We start from the raw sequence: 18526 nt of genomic DNA on the forward strand, positions 1-18526 counted from the left end.
GCTCATCCTTCTGGCTGATAAGTGTATTTGTCCTCCCAGGCCTGGGCCCTTCTGTGCTTGTCCCACTACCTATCCCTGCTTCTATGGTGGCCCAGCATACTCTGGAATGACACTGAATGTTCATGCATCTGCCACCGTGAACTTCAGGAGAGCATGGCGAGGCTCTGTTTTCCCATGCGCTCTCTAGCACTGGGCACATGATAAGAATCTTTCGAACATGAGCCTGAATGTTCATAAAGCAAAAAGGTGAGGTAAAGAAGGTCTGGCCTCCTCTGGCCTTGAAATTCTTGTCTACAGAGCAACCATAGTATGTAGAAAGGGGAAAATCTTTCCCGAAACAAGATAAATAATGCAAAATAAAATGTCATTCTGAGAAACAGTGCTCTGGCTGGATGTGAAGAAGAGATACTCAGCTCTGATCCCAACAACTCCTCCAACATTTATCCAGGTGACAGCTGGAGTCTTCTGGAACCGTTGCCTCTTGGTTCAGCAGCTCTAGCCCAGAAACCCTTCATGAGGCTGCAGGATCTACTAAGCTCAAACACCATCCTGGTTGGGTCCTATCTTTCTTTCTTTTTTTTTTCATTTTCTTTCTTTCTTTCTTTCTTTGTGTGTGTGTGTGTGTGTGTGTGTGTGTGTGTGTGTGTGTGTGTTTGTTTGTTTTCAAGACAGGGTTTCTCTGTTAAACCTTGGCTGTCCTGGACTCTCTTTATAGACCAGGCTGGCCTCAGACTCACAGAGATCCACCTGCCACTGCCTCCCCAGTGACAGCTGGTTCCTTTCTATTCCATGGGGTTAGTTAGGATAGAGTAGAAACCATACAAGTCAGGAGGGCCCCACTAATGACAGTGCCACTCTCCTAGGCCAATTATTCCTTATTTCCTTGAGTTATTTCTGGACATTTGTCTCTCAAATCTATTTAGAGCCACAATGCAACACCAAAAAGGCACAGGGACTCACTCTACTGTGCCCTGGAAAGAAAAGCAATATGTAAACTCGAGCAGCCATGCTGGAGGGGACAGCAGAGTCAAGAGACAGCCCAGGGCGTGGGAATGAGTTCAGTCAATGGAGAGTTGTTTTGTTTTGTTTTTTGTTTTTTTTTTTTTTTTTGAGACAGGGTTTCTCTGTGTAGCCTTGGCTGTCCTGGACTCACTTTGTAGACCAGGCTGGCCTGGGACTCACAGAGATCCGCCTGCCTCTGCTTCCTGAGTGCTGGGATTCAATGGAGAGTTCTTTGTGTGCGGCAAGAAAGGAATTGACAGAGCAAGGGAGACAAGAGGTGAGAGAGAGAGAGAGTGGATCAGGCAGCAAGGAGCCTTACCATGTCCCTAAACAGTCCCTAAATGTGAGGAGCCATTAGAGACATTGAGCTCTTCCTAAAAAGGTTATGTATCCTCCAAACCAAGGAGTACTTTAAAATCTGCAGCAGGAGGATGGGGTGTGTTCAGGCGGGCACCTGGGAGACAGAAGAGGAAGCTGCTGGCAGAACAGGACATGCATCTCCGTCAAGCCAGGGTGGAATCTAGTGTTGAAATGCGTTACCATCAGAGATATTCTCTGTGGGTGCTGGGACAGGGAAAGGGGTACGGGAGATCTGGCAGGGTAGCTGCGGGTGGAAGGGAAAGATATCAAAATGACCTGCCCCATCCCGGGGGTAGCAGGAGGGGGTGAAGGGGACACATTGGCTTGTGGGAACTAAATTGTGCCACTGTGGCCTAGAAGCCCTGCCAGTTGTGCTGGGAACTCTTCCTGGGGGCAGGTACTCACATCCTGCTCCATGGTCCAGCCCAGCTCTACTTTCCCCAGTTGATGGTCAACACTGACAGAAAACAGAACAACAACAGAGGGGGGGGTGTTAAAGAGAGGGGGGTAGAGGGAGGGAGGGAGAGAGAGAGGAAGAAGGAAGAGGAGGAAGAGAAACAGATCACACTTCTTGCCTGTGGGGTAGCTTCATCAGATGGGTAGGGGGGAGGAAAGAGATGTGGGGAGTAGATTCTGTGCAGGAGGTCTGGGGGCCAGAAGTCCCAAAAGTCCATGCAGTCAAAGCAGAAGCAACAGTTCCAGAACAGGGAGGAGACAGTCTGTGGGCCTGCAGGAGTAGCCAGCCTAGATTGGCCAAGCAGCCTTAGGGGAATGTCCACAGGGGTTATAGGAGATGGGGAGAAGGGGGAGGATTTTTAAGAATGGGAAATCTAAGCCAGGCCTAGTGGCTGGCCTGTGTGAGCCCAGCACTCAAGCTCTCTGATGCGGCTGTCACCTGACAGGTCTGGGAGAGCCTTTGATTCTGCATTTCTAACAAGCTACCAATGTCAATGCTGCTGACCCGGGAGCCGTGCTATGAGGGACAAGGTTTAGTCAGCTAAAGGGATAGAGGCCGGTTGGGAAAGGTTTCATTTTGAGAAACCTATTTTTAATCATTCCACCCGGGGTAAAAGCTGAAACCTTGAGAAGTCTGGGTGAGACTGGCAGTGTCCCGTCTTCTTCCTTCATAGGTGGCAGGTGTTGGAAAAAAAAAAAAAAAAGGGCAAAAAGAGGGAGAGTTAAGACCAAAGAGGTCAGGAGAGGAGGCAGAGGAACTCTGTGTCTCTGGGATCCTTTCTCTGGGTCAGTGTTAGGCAGGATAATAAGGGCTGACTTGGAGTGTGCCCCACTCCATCCCCAGGAAGATGGCGATCTGAGCGGTGCAAGTAGCTGCAAGGTCAAGGCCACCCCATTCCCCCCTTGTTGTTATGCAGGAAACTAGGCTAGAGTCAATCCAAGGTTTGCTGATAGCCTGTAGGACGCACAGAAATGGATATGCCCCAAAGTCAAAGGCCAGATGATTTCTATGTAGAAATAAAAGATGGGCGGACTCAGAAAGAAGACTTGGGAGAGTGGAGGTGAGCTGGGCTCTTAACTCAGCCTGAGTCCTACCAGTCCAACTTGCTATCAGAAGACAAGAGGTTTCTCAAAGGCTCGGATGGGAATGTAAACTCAAGTTTAGATAATCCAAGGACAGGAGCAAGGATGGGAGGTCCAGGGCTAATGTAGCTCAGCTCTCCTGTGGCCCAATCCAGTGAGAGACCCTTGAGCACTAAGCCACAGAGGTTAAGCCGAGGTCAGGTGGTTCCAAATGAACAGCGACTACCAGAACCAAGTGTTGGCTGAGGCGAGGGCGGCGCGTAGAAGTAGGAAGATGGGACCACAAAGATGCTGGGGGCACCGTCTGGTGGCGACGGGGAGGCCGTGGTGGTTCCCGAGCGCAGTGTGACGAACTGCACAGCTTAGACCGGGCTCCCTTGCCGAGCAGCCCCCAGCCCGCCCTGTCCTCGCCTCCCTCGGCCGGGGCCAGCTTCCCGGCGCCCTCCCGCCGCGTCTCCCAGGCGGTGGCCCCCAGCCCCGCCACCGACTCGCCAGGGTCCGCCCCGCCGGCGCGGCCCCAGCCCGGCCGCTCCTCCCACGATGATGTCACGTCCCTGGCCGCCCCTCGGCCGGCCTCGCGCCCCGCCCCCGTCTCCCCTGGCCCCGAGTCCCCTGGGCCCACCCGCTTGCGACAGCCCTCCTCCTGCCCTTGCTCCCTCCCTTCGGCTCCCGCTCCCCAGGGAGCGGCGGTGGCGGCGGGATGGCCAGGGCCCGCGGCCAGGCCCCGGGGAGCGGCGGGCGGCGGCGGCCGCGGCGGGGAGGCGCGGGGACCGGGCCCCGGGGGGAATCGGCCGGTCTGCTGCTGCTCCTGCTGCAGGTGCTGCCGCCCGGGGCAGCGGCAGGCCCGGGGCGCCGGGGCACTCGGGGGCCTGGCGGCAGTTGCGTCTGCTGGCCGAGCACCGGCCCTGCTTTTCTGCGGGACGCGCGACTGCTGCTGTTGCTGCCGCCCCGGCCACCACCGTCGCCGCCGCCGACCTCCACGGCCGCAGTCTCCCCCTCTCGGATGGTAATCAGCGCCCCGCGCGGGCGCCGCGGGCGGGCGGGGGAGAGGCTGGCGCGGGGGGGGGGGCGGAGGGCGGGCACCTCGCGGGGCGCTCGGCCCCCCCTCCGACGACCGCGGTGCTGGGCAGCCGCCAGAGCGCGCCTCTGGGGCGCCTCCGTGCGGAGCGGGTGCGGGCTCCTCTCAGTCTGCTCACCGGCGCTCAGGCCGCGGGGGAATCCCTCCATCACCCCGCCCCGCGCCCCTGGAGGGGAGGGGACAACGTCGGCGCCTGGGGACTCGTTTTCTCTGAGACAGCACCCGAGAGGCGAGCATGCACTGAAGCTCCTGGACTCCGTGCTTCGCTGCGCACCTGGAGGTTCCTGGTGCCGTCGGGTCCGGCTGAGCTGAGGCGTCCATAACCTCGGCGGGACGGGATCCCTGGCAGTGGGGGGCGCCCACGAACTGGGGTTCCGTATGTTCCCCGCACAGGACGCTCTGCCCCGCGGTGGGCTCCACCTGAAAGAGGAACCGCTGCTGCCCTCCAGCCTGGGCTCGGTGCGCTCTTGGATGCAGAGCGCGGGTATCCTGGACTCCAGCACCGCAGCGCAGAGGTAAGCGCTCCACTCGACGTAGCTAGAACTCTGGTTGGACCGCTTCGAACCGCCAGCGTCCTGCGTCCTGCGTCCGGCGTCCTGCATGCTTACCTACTGAAGAGAGGGGTGGAGGGAGTCCTAACTCTTGACTGTCCTGACGAAGTCTCCTCTGTTCATCCGGTGTGAGTTTGACTTCCTCCTGAGGATATGGGGCGGGGTTGCTCACTAGGGTCCAGGGCTCTGGAGGTGGTGCCACCTCCTCCTGCACACCTTGATCCATGCCCCGCAGTTACTAGCGGTCTAGAGATGTCCAACTCCTTCTTCCTGAGCGGTCTCTACAGTTCCGCGGCTACCCAACAAGAAAGGCAAGAAACTCTGTGGTACAGGGCCAGGGATATGGGTGGGGCTGACAAGTGGCTAAGCCAGTGGGGCAGTTAGCCTTGTTGAACTGACCCCTCTGTGGGGTCGTTTTGGGTCGATTCTGAAGGAGACTGGACGCTGTTGGGAATTAGCAGGATCTACTCTGGTTACTCTTCAAGGGGAGGCATAGGGAGACTTCGTAAGAAATGGACTTGGATGGGGATTTCAAAGGCTCAGTTACCGAGTCACCGCAGCGGCTGGAACCCGGTCTCTGTAACATTCCCTCCAACCATACAACATGAACTGGAGGTCATACATCTGAGCAAGAGCTCATAGTGCCTAGCACAAGGTAGGGACTGTCCCTGCAGACAGCCAGGACAGGGTGGGCACTAGGTTTTCCCGGAAGTTTAAATAGCTGTTGTCCAGCATCCAGGACGTCGGCTAGGGTTGTCAAAGCAGATCAGGGCTGGCACACCATTTACACTGATATATTCAGACTTGTGCAGCTATGACTTGAAGTGCACCCCAACCTCACCCAGTAGTAGACACAGAGTGTTGTGTTATTGTTGTTTGGTTTTCCGAGACAGGATTTCTCTGTGTAGCCTTGGCTGGCCTGGACTCACTTTGTAGACCAGGCTGGCCTCGAACTCACAGCGATCCTGCCTGCCTCTGCCTCCGAGTGCTGGGATTGCAGGCTTGTGCCACCACGCCCAGCTGATACAGGGTGTTTTGTGGACAAAGGGAAGCAGTGTTTTTGCAGACCTGCCTTCACAGCCTTCAGAGAAAGTGCTGTGCTCTCTGTTGAGTGGTCTCTTGGGGACAGGAAAGGGTGTTGCAGGTGAGCCAGTTTTAGGAGTGATCTACCTAGAGACTCTGAAACACAATCATAATTGTTTAATGCGATGCTATCAGTGTGATGGTATATTTCCTTCCCATTTTCCCCTTTAAAGTTTGTCTTGTGCTATGCTTAAAACTGTGTGTGTGTCTCCTTTTCTGTTGATTTTAGCTTTTTCTTTAAGTTGAGGTGGCTGTGTGGCGTTCCAGTCACTGGGTGTATTAGAAGTTCCTCTTTTCTTTTGGACTTTGCTCTCTACTGCGCCTGGTCAGCAGGTTTGATGAGAGGGAGGCAGAAGTGACAGGGAAATATCCTGAAGGCTGGTGAAGGGGCAAGAAGTCTGGGACTTCCGACATCATCCCCACCAGTTATCTACACAGAGAAAGGTGTCTGTTCTGAGTCCTCAAGGCCACGTAAGTGAAGCCCAAAGGCAGTTTGAACAGAACGTCCTTTGGCCTGAGCTTGCTTGTCCCTAAGTCTGAAAGTCTCCATTCTAGGACACTGATGGAGACTTTTCAAGCTGTGGGTGACTCTTCCCACTTGCAGAGGGAAAGTTAGTCCTTGGCTCTCGCTTCTCTCCGGTTGCCTGTGATGTGATTTCTCCTGTGTGTATTTTACCCCTCCCCCCAGTCCTTTGCTCAGGTTCCCCCATCCCAAAACATAACAAGAGACACCACCACCCCGCCCCGCCCCGCCCCGTCCCGTCCCACCCCCTTCGTCTTCTTGCCTGGCTTCGTCCTCTTGCAGGTCTGCTTGCTGTGGGTGACCTGTGCCCTCCTCATCGTCACCCCACAGCCACTTGGTTTTTAAAGCTTATGGATGCTCAGTTTCAATCCCAGTGTGTCCCCAGATGCCACTTTTAACAATTACACTCCGGTGCCCTAGACGCCATCCCTCCGTGACGTGAAGGATAACGTAGACTTCTGGTCCTGCACCCTCATTTGCCACTTTAAGGATGGCTGCCACAGGCTGCTGGCATAACCCCCCGCTTCCCATGGAGCTGGCATTCAGGGCTCATCATAGTCTGACCCGAGCTTTCTTTCCCAGCTTCCGTATGATAATGGCCTATGATGTTGGAGAGTCAACAGGGCCGCCAGGCCTTTCTCTTAAAACAGTCCTCACGCCCTTAGCATTACACACCCACCGAATGTCCTCCCCACCCAGGGGAACAGTTTTTTTTTTTTTTGGTTTTTTGAGACAGGTTTTCTCTGTGTAGCCTTGGCTGTCCTGGACTCGCTTTGTAGACCAGGCTGGCTTTGAACTCACATCGATCCACCTGCCTCTGCCTCCCAAGTGCTGGGATTAAAGGCGTGCGCCACCACGCCCAGCTTGAACAGTTCTTAAGGTCACCTAAAGATGCTTACTACCGGTCAGGCTCTGTGTGTGTCCTCTGCTGTCCCTGTTCTTCTGGATGTGCCAACTGAGGCTTTCCTGTAGGGCAAAGATGGCAGCTTAAGTGGTTCACCTAGATGGTTCCAAAAGCCTTCCCTATCGGCGCTTCTCTTCCCCTCAGTATGTTCCAGCAACCGGCCCCTGCCTCCCTCAGCTACCCCTCTCCGATTTTATAACTTAGACTTTACAAAAACGTCAAAGTTTTGAAGAAAAGTAGGTGAGGAGGAAAAGGCCCCAAAGGCTAGCCAAGATCAGTGAGGAGACCTCTGCTAGCAAGAAGGAAAATTCTGAGTATGGTAAGCAGGGGAGAGAAGAGGAACCGGATACCCATCTCACAGGAAGGGAAGGCTGGTAAAGAAGGTTCCAGCTCCCTGCCACGGTCCCCCTTACAGGGATATCTGCTCCAAGACGCCTGGCCACTGCTGTTCCTCCCCCGTGCCCTGAACCAATAGGAATTTATCTCTGAGACCTAGTCCCAGCCCCATCCTCCTCTCAGACAAGCCTTCCTGCGTGTGGGATTAGCACAGGGGTACCACTTTTCTGGTATGCTTCCTAAGCGGGGGGTGGGGGGGGGGGGGGGGGGAATCGGGGATTGGAGGGGCCTGGACAGCCCTCCTCCTGCAGTAGTACTGGGAGACTGCAGGACTGCCCATTCTACTGGGCCAGGCACTGCACAGGAGCGAGGCCTTCGAGAAGGAAGGCAGCTGGGGATGTCTTTCCTGTAAGCGGCTGCAGGCTAGCCTCCCTGCTAGGAAATGCTTTTGTTTGCTTTAATAATTAATAGCTGCTCTTCATCCTGGAACCTGGCTGGCAGGCAGGCCTGTGGGTGGATGGCGAGAGGGTAGGCAGAAGAGAAATGGGGTGAACAGCTAGTAGGTGGAACTGAAAGCCGTGGGGGAAAGTGGTGGCACACACTTGTGAGACTTTTCTTCCCCTGCGTTTTACTGCCTTTACCGTCTTTGATATGCATCGTGGCTGGGTTCTGAGCATACCAGGGCCTGGGCAGAGCTAGGCCAAGAGATCTCGGCTGGAGGCAGGCACAGCAAGATGATCACTGTCAGTCCTGGGTGCACAGAGGATGCCTAAGGGAGAGCTTGGGTACCAATGAGATGCTTACGGGAAGGGAGGGTATGGAAGAAATGAACGTGGAACTCCTGCAGCCTGGGCAGGATGGGGAAGAGAAAGGATGGGTTGAGCACAAGAACTTGAGGCAAATCTCAGGGCAGCGATGAGATTTGGGGGGGGCGATCGGTGCATATGTTTTTGTTTCTTTCACCTTCTGGTAGAGATAGAGGGTGGTCAGCAGGGTCTGCTTCCAATGCTGACGATTTCAGGGTGCGTCCCATTAACTCAACATCTCAGGCTTGAAGATGGATCAGGCTCAAGCCAAAGTGCTGCTGCTTAGAGCCCTGGGCCGCCAGGTGGGCCAGACTTACATTTGGCAGGAAAATGGAAGGCAGAAGCCCCGAGGGTGACTTGTCCTCTAAGGGGATGCAGATGGCTATTGTTAAAAGTTGCTATTTATAATAAGAATATGATCAAGCATGAGCGTTTATGAATAGAGAACAGAGACTGCGGTGTCGAGCTTTGTCTGCTGGAGATTTCTGGATGCCAGAAGAAGAGCCCTGGGGCATCCTGCTCAGCCTTACAAGGGAGCATCTCCAGGGACCTGCTGGGTGGGCTCAATAATAGCAGCCAGATACTCCCTTGCCTTGCCAGGCCAACGAGCATCCCTGTGTGCCCTGGAGTATGGCTCACCTTATTGGCCCTGGCTGTGAAGGTCAAGTTGTCCTTGTCCGTTTGACCTCAAAGTCCCAAACAGTTCTCAAGAAGCCTAGGCATACCAAAGCTTGCAGCAAGGCAGGGCTCTTCTGCCCAGAAAGTATCTGTGCAAACTAAGTTGGGTTTTTTGTTGTTGTTGTTTTTTGAGACAGGGTTTCTCTGTGTGTCCTTGGCTATCCTGAGCTGGCTTTGTAGACCAGGCTGACACCGAACTCACAGAGATCATCCTGCCTCTGCCTCCTGAGGGCTGGGATTAAAGACATGTGCCACCATGCCCGGCTAAGTTGTTTTGTTGTTGTTGTTTTCTGGTGTCACAGAAAGTCTCCTTAAATCTTGGGCCTGGGTAAGAGCAGAAGATGGGATGTGGTGGAAACACTGGAGTGAAGGCTCCCTAGTCAGAGTTCTCTGAAACAGAAACAAGTGCTCTACCACCTCAACTAACCCCTCCCTCACCAGCCCAGAGCTGAAAAGAAAGTGTTCTGACATTGTGTATGGAACAACTTTTCTGAGAAAGTGAGGAGATGTGTTGTTTGTTTAGGGGAAAAAAAAAAAAAGTTAGCATGACTGTTTTGGTCACTCAGCAGCATTTATTTGAAAAGGGCATATTCTCTGTTTCCTGTGATGCTGAGTGAGTGAAGCATCACGGAACTGTGACCTCCATCAGTGCACATGGTGAGTAGGCCTCTGCTCACCTGCACTCATCATAAGTCTGGGGGGATGGCAGTTGGGACCTACACTTAACTTAGTACCCTCGGTTGGTAAAGGGTCTCCCTCAGCCAGCATCCGCCTCCTAATGCTTGAAGACTTGCTTAGGAAGCCGGAGCTTACTTATTGTGTCTACACATGGCAGCGGGGAGCACGGGAAGAGGGGGTGGGAGTGATGGGCAGGGGAACAGCAGTGGGAGCTGGAAAGATGACTCAGTAGTTAAGGTAGATCCATCGTTTGGATCCCAGCCTCCACATCAGGAGGCTCACGAATATGCCTGTAATTCCAGCTCCAAAGAATTATACACCCTCTTCTGGCCTCTTTGGGCCCACCTACACATACATACATACATACACCTACACATACTGTATAACACATTCCTTGTATTGTTCTGTGTCACACACATGCGAATACACATAAAATAAACTTGGAGGAGACGGGGGTTGCCTTAAAAGGTGACAATGCCTATCTAGAGTTGCTGGCTCAGGACTCAGGTCCCTGTCCTGTGTTTTCATCGTTTCCCTTAGACTTGAGCCGTACCTACCTACAGTGGTCCCTTGATGGGTTGCCTTCTGGCCTTTGTCTCCTTCACGTCTGCGGTTCCTGGAGCCAGTCCAATAAGCTGTTGATATTTGTTTGTTTGTTTTGCTTTTTTCTTTTTCTTTTTTCTTTTTCTTTTTTTTTTTTTTTTTTACCCCAGGGAGTTCTCTGCTTCTAGGAGAACATAAATGAAACCCTTGCCCCTCTTCTCTAGGGTTCAGCGGCTCTATCCTCCCATCCCTCCAGCCTCCTTTAAATAAAGAGCATGCATCTGTGAACATCTCCACGTTTCTTCCCATCCTCCAGTGGTTGTCTTGGACAACCCCACTTTGGAGAGATGCACAACCAGAGATACTGGCGTTCATCTCCGTCTCTCTGGCTGAGCAGAGAGCACCCAGTGCTACCTACATCTCATGCCTGTGCCCAGGATGTGGCCACGGGGACACTGTCAGGCCACTGGGTACTCTGTGCATTGTTGCAGCGTGTCTCATGTTTCTGTCTCTTCTTTAACTGTGGTTTGTTTTCTCATTACAAGAGCAGCAGCTTCTCCCAAGGGGAGAAAAGAAAAAAAAATTTTTTTCCCCCTTCCTCCTCCTCAAGTTTCTCCCAGTGCAGCTTGCAGTTCTAACCTGAGAGGTGTTGATCACCCACTGCAGTTACAGGCACATGAGCAGTGCAGACAACCAGGAAAGAAAAACACACTCCAGCCTGCTTCTGCTTTCTTTTGCTTTCTGCTCCTCTGTATAACACATTCCTTGTATTGTTCTGTGTCACACACAGAGAAAATACTAGACTCTTTTCAGTAAATCCCCCACCCCAACCCCCCATGTGATCTTTGTCTTTTCACTTAACTGCCTACGGTGTGACTGAGGCAAACTGGAGACTTCTTCCCCAGGCAAGGAGCGGAGAATGGGCCTAGCCAGGGTCTTCCTGTTCCGTTGGGCCAACCTCGGTCTGAAGGGGTCTGAAGACTGTCATTAATATTGTTCTGCGGTAGCTGATGATAATGAAAATATTAACTAGTCAGTGCTGCCCTGTGGAAGGCTGTGAGCCTGAGCGGGGGTGGGGGTCTGGGTGCTACGGTACCCCGGTGGGAGAGAGCATGCTGTGGGGCCTGTGAGATGGCTGGGTTTCTCTATGTCTCACCCCACCCCCAACACTGGATACTGATCCATATCCCCTAGGGAAACCTGCTTTCTTCCCCCTTTTCTCTAATCTTTGTGCTCTTTCTCTCTCCCAAGTAATCCTGTTCCACAGGGATGGCAGGCCCAGCATAGGGAGTTTGGCCTAGGGTCTAGGGAAAACTTCCAGGCTAGTTCTCGACCAGCAGGACTCTGGACTGACTGACATTTGCCAGGAGGCCTGGGGTGGGAAAGGAAGCTCAGGCCACTATCAGTTTCCTCTGCACCAGTTCAGAAGCCCTGAGCCGAGCAAGGCCTTTTGCTTAGAAAAGACCTATTGAGTGGCACGGGGTGGTGGGGGGCCTTCTGTACTTTCTCAACATGCACCTCTCCTCTGCCAAGGCCTTTCTGTCTACTTTCTTCCCACTGTCTGACAGCCTATCAGACTCAGAATAAGGAAAATGAACAACAGTGAGAAGATTGCTCTACAAGGCCACCCCCTTCTATCATCGGTTCTACTTGGTGGTTCGTGAAACCATCCCTGGCAGAGTGCAAGCTAAGCTGGCCCTGGAAGCCAGAGGAAGGAGCTCAGAGTTGGTGTCTCATTAGCATATTCATCCATAGTAATCAGAGGCCTGCTGTGATCAAAAGCACTCTTAAGGCTTCCCTGCCTCTCTGCCAGGTTGAGAAGCTGACAGAGGGTGGTCAAGTCCCCACTTGAAAGGACCGCCACCTAGCCAGGAGGGAGAGGGGACAATACCCCTGGAGATGGGACCCTCCAGTAGGGAGGAGTGTTGGGTGCCATCCCGCCATCACACCCACCTCCCAGATCACCCATTCCCAAGGCCACTGTGGCTCCCAAGAATGCGTCCATGAGAAACAACAGTTCGTTTTTATCATTTGCTGTTCTCGGTGTGAGTGAAGACATAGCAACCGCCACATTCTCTGGCAGCCTAGACACTATGGCCTAGTGAGAAGCCAAAGAAAACAGTAAGCTGAGTTTATTTTGTTTGGGGGTGAGGTGCTTACACGTGCCACGCTTCCCTTACAGAGGCGGCGGCGAGAGGACAGCCGGTGGGGGTTGGCCCTCTCCTTCCGCCACACAGGGGTTGGATTTGAACTCTGGATGTCAGAGTTGGCAGCAAAAGCTTTCTACCCATTGAGCTGCCTCACCGGCTCCTGGTTTTTAAATTATGTGGAAGAAAATATTAAATAGCGATGGGTTTGGTAGGCATTGTCCCAGTGGCATGCCTGATGGGCATCTGGGATGCCGTTTGTGTATGTGTGCATACGTGTGTACGGGTGCATACATGTGGAGTACATAAGGAAGTCAGTGTACAGCCTCATATCATTATTTCTGCCTTCTGTTTGAGTCAGGGACTTCCATTGACTTGGTCAGGACTCCCCAGGGATCCCCTGTCTCTCTCTCTCACAATACAGCTCCATGTCTGGCTTTTTAAATGTGTGTTCTAGGTCCAAATTCAGGCTCTTGTGTGTAGGAAGCACACGCCTTGCCAACTAAAGCATCTCCCAGCCCTGGGCATTGGTTATTTTATTTATTTATTTATTTATTTATTTATTTATTTATTTTACATATTCTGCTTGCATGTGTGCCTGCCTGCCAGAAGAGGGCACCAGATCTCATTGTAGATGGCTGTGAGCCACCGTGTGGTTGATGGGAACTGAACTCAGGACCTTTGGAAGAACAGACAGTGCTCTTAACCTCTGAGCCATCTCTCCAGCCCTGGGCATTGGTTTTTAATGGAAGCTGGCAGAGGCTACAGTGCTTCCACGACCTGAAATGGAGAAGTCATGCGCTGTCGTTTCTGTTGCCTTCTGTTGGCCATGCAGACCAGAAAAACACATGATGAGTGGAACTTGCTTCAGCGCATTGGGAACCATCATCTTGGAGTCTGGGTACCAAGTGTGTGGGAAATACTAGCCTGAGCCAACTGAAGCAGAGTCCATTTTTGCAAGCTGTCCAAAGGCCTTCAGAGCCCCCCATTGTGTGCTGTGAATCACTTTTCCCAGCAGTGTGGCCACAGACTGGGAACCCTGTAAGAAACATGCTCCGGAGTACCTGGCCTAGAGAAGGAAGTCTGAACTTCCTTTCCTAGTGTGCATATTCTTACACAGTCTGGCAGAAACTTCCAATGCAAACTTTTCTCTCCTTGCTTTACACCCCAGGAGTGTGTATGTTTGTGGTGTGCATGTGTGTGTGCATGCACCTTTGCATGTGTGAGGGCATACGTGCATATGTGTGCATGTGGAAGCCCATGATTAATGTCTTCCTTGGAGTCTTTGTTGATCATTCTCCAACTTGCTTCTTGAGACAGGGTCTCTGAGTTGAACCCAGAGCTTATCTAAATGGCTAGGCAGGGTCTCTTAGTTGAATCCAGAGCTCATCTAAATGGCGAGGCAGGGTCTCTGAGTTGAACCCAGAGCTTATCTAAATGGCTAGGCAGGGTCTCTGAGTTGAACCCAGAGCTTATCTAAATGGCTAGGCAGGGTCTCTTAGTTGAATCCAGAGCTCATCTAAATGGCGAGGCAGGGTCTCTTAGTTGAATCCAGAGCTCATCTAAATGGCTAGGCAGGGTCTCTTAGTTGAATCCAGAGCTCATCTAAATGGCTAGGCAGGGTCTCTTAGTTGAATCCAGAGCTCATCTAAATGGCGAGGCAGGGTCTCTTAGTTGAATCCAGAGCTCATCTAAATGGCTAGGCAGGGTCTCTTAGTTGAATCCAGAGCTCATCTAAATGGCTAGGCAGGGTCTCTTAGTTGAATCCAGAGCTCATCTAAATGGCTAGGCAGGGTCTCTTAGTTGAATCCAGAGCTCATCTAAATGGCAAGGCAGGGTCTCTTAGTTGAATCCAGAGCTCATCTAAATGGCGAGGCAGGGTCTCTTAGTTGAATCCAGAGCTCATCTAAATGGCGAGGCAGGGTCTCTTAGTTGAATCCAGAGCTCATCTAAATGGCTAGGCAGGGTCTCTTAGTTGAATCCAGAGCTCATCTAAATGGTGAGGCAGGGTCTCTTAGTTGAATCCAGAGCTCATCTAAATGGCGAGGCAGGGTCTCTTAGTTGAATCCAGAGCTCATCTAAATGGCTAGGCAGGGTCTCTCAGTTGAACCCAGAGCCCATCTAAATGGCTAGGCAGGGTCTCTTAGTTGAATCCAGAGCTCATCTAAATGGCTAGGCAGGGTCTCTCAGTTGAACCCAGAGCTCATCTAAATGGGTAGGCAGGGTCTCTCAGTTGAACCCAGAGCTCATCTATATGGATAGGCAGGGTCTCTCAGTTGAACCCAGAGCTCATCTATATGGCTAGGCTAGCTAGCTAACTTGTTATGGGTACCCCCTGTCGCCGCCCTTTTAGCACTGCCATATCTCTCAGCATTTATGTGGGTTCTGGGGCTATGAAGTCAGAGTCCTCACATTTACATGGCAAGTACTTCAAGCACGGAGCCATCTCCCCAGCCACAACCCCATTATTCCCATTTTTCTTTCTCTCTCTTTTTTCCTCCTCTTTCTCTTTCTCTACTCATTTCTCTATTTATTTTGAGGGAGGGTCTCCTGTGTCTCTCGCTCACCTCCACCTCACTATGTAGCCGAGGCTGAATTCCCATCGTCCAGTCTCCACCTCCAGAGCCCTGGGATTACAGGTGTGCCCCGCCTACCTTGGGGTTATGTGGCCCTGGGCACGGAACCCCAGGCTGGCACTCTTCCCACCGAGCTACATCACTCACTGAGCGGTCACTTTTTGAAATCTGAGCCACCAACACTTGCTCTTACAGACACTCTGGGCTGTTTGTTCTCTTTCCTCTTCCAGTTGTTGAGTTTGTACGTTCTCCCTGAGGGTTGGGGGGGAAGCCATAGTTTCTGTAAATCTGCCCCATATCCCACAAAAGAGTTTTTTTTTTTTTTTTTTTTTTTGGTTTTTCGAGATAGGGTTTCTCTGTGTAGCCTTGGCCATCCTGGACTCACTTTGTAGACCAGGCTGGCCTCGAAGTCACAGCGATCTGCCTGCCTCTGCCTCTGCCTCCTGAGTGCTGGGATTAAAGGCATGTGCCACCACACCCGTGTGGTTTATATCTTAATCCCAGCACTTGGGAGGCTGAGGCAGGAAGATCACAGCAAGCTTGAGGTCAGCCTGAACTACATAGTGAGTTCCAGGCCAGCCTAGACTACAGACCAATGAGACCCTATCTCAAAAACAGCTATAAGACATGACAAAACCAAAACACCAAACAAACAAACAAACAAACAAACACACCAGGCCCAAAACAGTATTTTCTTCCGTTGCTTCTTTCTTACATGGTGACATATTTGGGGCCTGGGGTACCCATATTCTGACTCTTGTTACATCTCTGCCCATGAGTTCCCTCCTCTTCCAGGCACTTAGTTCTGGTACTGCATGCTGCGTGCTACAGGGTTTGCTGCTGGAGTTCAGCAAGAATCTGGTAAATGAGACCGTATTCTTCTCTTCCTCCTTGCTTCTCAGCAAGGTTTCTGATGAGCCAGGAGCAAGCCTTTCGTAAGGCCAAATGAGGAGATCCTCCTGCCCGGAAGCCGTGCCCTCTGTGCCCTGGAAGGGTAGGCCCCATCTATACCCAGAGCCCAAGGTCTAGGATAGGCAGACTAATGGCCTGGGACCACTCAACATCCCTGCTGGTGTGATGGACATCACGTGGTAGGCAATGCCGTAGTTTCAGTCAAGCCCTAGTTGTAAGCTGGGGTTCAGTGGGAAATTCATTCCAGAACCTCCCAGGTACCCCTTGATGCCATAATACACACTCCTAAATGTCTCTGAATAGAATAATGAATTGGTTATAGTTTATACACTTGATTTTAGAGATAATTCTTCCTAAATGCAAGAAAAGCTGCAGTGGCAGAGAGAAACACCTTTATGCAGCTCCTGTGGTGTTCCTTTTTCTCAGAGAAGCAAGCTGTGGTGGCCTCGGTGCTGGAGACCCCTTTATGAACTGCTGTGGTCCTGTCTGGGGTAGAAGGGCTCATCTAATCTGACCTCTTGCCCAAACTCTTGGCATGTCGAAGCCTAGACCTGGCCAGCCATCTTCCCTGGCCGGAAGCACTGGGGTCTTTCTCACTGGAGGGCCCTTCCGGTGGTTTTCCAGTTCCTTTCCTCCCACAGTGGCGTGGGCCTGGCAAGAGCACATTTTGAAAAGCAGCCCCCCTCCAACCTCAGGAAGTCCAACTTCTTCCACTTCGTGCTGGCCATGTACGACCGGCAGGGGCAGCCCGTGGAGGTGGAGCGCACAGCCTTCATCGACTTCGTGGAAAAGGATCGAGTGAGAGGCTCATGGGCTGGCCTGGGACTAGCCCTGGGAGCGATGGGAGGGCTTCAGGGACCCTGCCATACACACACACACTCTGGGGAGGATGAGTGGACGAACGCTAAACGAGTGGGAAAGGGTGGGGAAATGGCTGGCTGGAAGGCAAACAGAGGACCGTGGGATTAGGGTGAGGGTGCGGGTGAAGGAGTGCATGGGTGAAGGAGGTTGAAGGCCCTGAGCACCTGAGCGTCCTTCTGTCTTGCCCTTGCAGGAGCCTGGGGCAGAAAAGACAAACAACGGGATCCATTACCGCCTTCGGCTGGTGTATAACAACGGTAAGCAAAGTCTGGGTACTGCAGCAACCCTGAAACACATAGCGCCCTCATCAGGGCCAGAGAGGGCATGGGTATTGTCACCTGAGGCATCCTCCTGTGACAGCAAGCTCTTTCTGCCTTCAAACCCTAGGACTTCGGACAGAGCAAGACCTGTATGTGCGCCTCATCGACTCCATGTCGAAGCAGGTGAGCCAGCCTGGCTCTTGTATGGATAAGTGCTTCTAGCAGCCTAACCTAGTCCCAGTCCCAAAGCAAAGAACGACTTATGTCCAGAAGGCTCTCAGTCACTGTGGTGGTGGTGGGGTGGGGTGGTAGGGAGCACACAGAGCATTGGCAACGGGACTGGGTGGTGACTGAGGGTGGAGCCTAGAAAGAAAAGGACCTACAAACAGGAAGAGTGGAAGGCCCAGAGGCTAATAGACTAGGAAGCCAGTTTGAGTAAACATCCTTGACCTCTCTCCATCTCTGTTGTACCTTTACTCTCACCGGTCTAGCTCTCCCAGTTCCCTGCCTATGGCGAGACGATTGTGTTTTTTCTCTTCAGTCTGGAAAAGAAAGTATTTCTTAAAGTCACATTCCTTAGCAACCCAATCTTAGCCAGGAAACGGGGCAGGTAGTTTATTGGTGATGAGGGAGAGAACACTCCTCAGGAGAGGAGAAGGAGCAGGACAGGAAGACACCTAGCAAGCAGGTGGTCTCAGGTAGAGTTCAGCCTCAGCCCAGTACACGGGGATCACTGGAATAGAAATGACACGGGAGTTGGTGCCCTTAGAAGGCAGCATCTTCTGTCTTCTATCAGTCAGCCATTGGCTGGGGACCATGCCTAAGGCGAGAGCACACATTAGAGGCAACTCTCACGAAAAAGCCTGCTAGTGTCATCACTAACTGCAAAGGGGGGGGGGTGGGTGCACTGGGTCAGAAAAGAGAGCTGTGTGCAGTCGCAGAGCTTGTCCTGCAGACACGCAGCTCTTGCTGATAACGCTGGTCCCAGGAAGGAGCCTCTAGGCTGACAAAAGCAGTTCAGGGTAGCAAACCTGATGCACTCTGAGAGGAATCCCAAGTCTCAGGGCTTTCAGAAGCGTGCTGGCAGAAGCGACTTGAGTTGTAAATGGGCCAGATTAGTGGGTCTGGAATAAAACATGGCAACTTGCCCGCTCTTGTATGGATAAGCGCTTCTAGCAGCCTAACCGAGTCCCAGTCCCAAAGCAAAGAACGGCTTATGTCCAGAAGGCTCTCAGTCACTGCGGTGGTGGTGGGGGTGGAGGGGGGAGCACACCAAGCAATGGCAACAGGACTGGGTGGTGACTGAGGGTGGAGCTAGAAAGAAAAGGACCTACAAACAGGAAGAGTGGAAGGCCCAGAGGCTAATAGACTAGAAAGCCAGATGTATAGGTTAGGAAGCCCACGGACAGGAAGTACTGGGAGGCTGGGAAAGAGGAGATCAGCAATCCAAGGGCAACATACTGGTCTGACCTGGGCAAGTGTTAGGCGAGTGGGAAGAGACAGCTGAGTGGCCTGTTCTGGAAGTTACCAGGGATTGCTGAGAGGGACCATATACGTGAGCAGAAGCCACTGTACGCATGGAACAGCCTGGGCAAAGGAAGATGCTAGGAGTGAGTGGGAGGAGGCATATGATGCAGGGTGGGACCAGGGACCTGCTGCTCCACCAGCAGGGAGTCTGCAGACCTGGTG

General features: G+C 52.7%; 1 protein-coding gene across 5 annotated transcripts in view; it reads left to right on the forward strand.

Annotated features, from left to right (window-relative positions):
* The first annotated feature begins 3740 nt into the window (after nt 1-3740).
* Ebf4 (EBF family member 4) overlaps nt 3741-18526 on the forward strand; it is a 79974-nt gene continuing 65188 nt past the window's right edge. For 3 of the 5 annotated variants that reach the window (XM_051144619.1, XM_051144621.1, XM_051144622.1), the window contains exons 1-4: nt 4343-4494; nt 16358-16514; nt 16771-16834; nt 16965-17020. In XM_051144619.1, coding sequence (XP_051000576.1) covers nt 4358-4494; nt 16358-16514; nt 16771-16834; nt 16965-17020 — 414 coding nt within the window. In that variant the 5' untranslated portion in view covers nt 4343-4357. Of the gene's footprint in view, nt 3908-4342; nt 4495-16357; nt 16515-16770; nt 16835-16964; nt 17021-18526 lie in introns of those variants that run through there. The other 2 variants (XM_051144620.1, XM_051144624.1) reach the window with 2 other exon arrangements.

This window comes from Acomys russatus, chromosome 4 (genome assembly GCF_903995435.1).
Source record: "Acomys russatus chromosome 4, mAcoRus1.1, whole genome shotgun sequence".
Classification (NCBI taxonomy): Eukaryota; Metazoa; Chordata; class Mammalia; order Rodentia; family Muridae; genus Acomys; species Acomys russatus.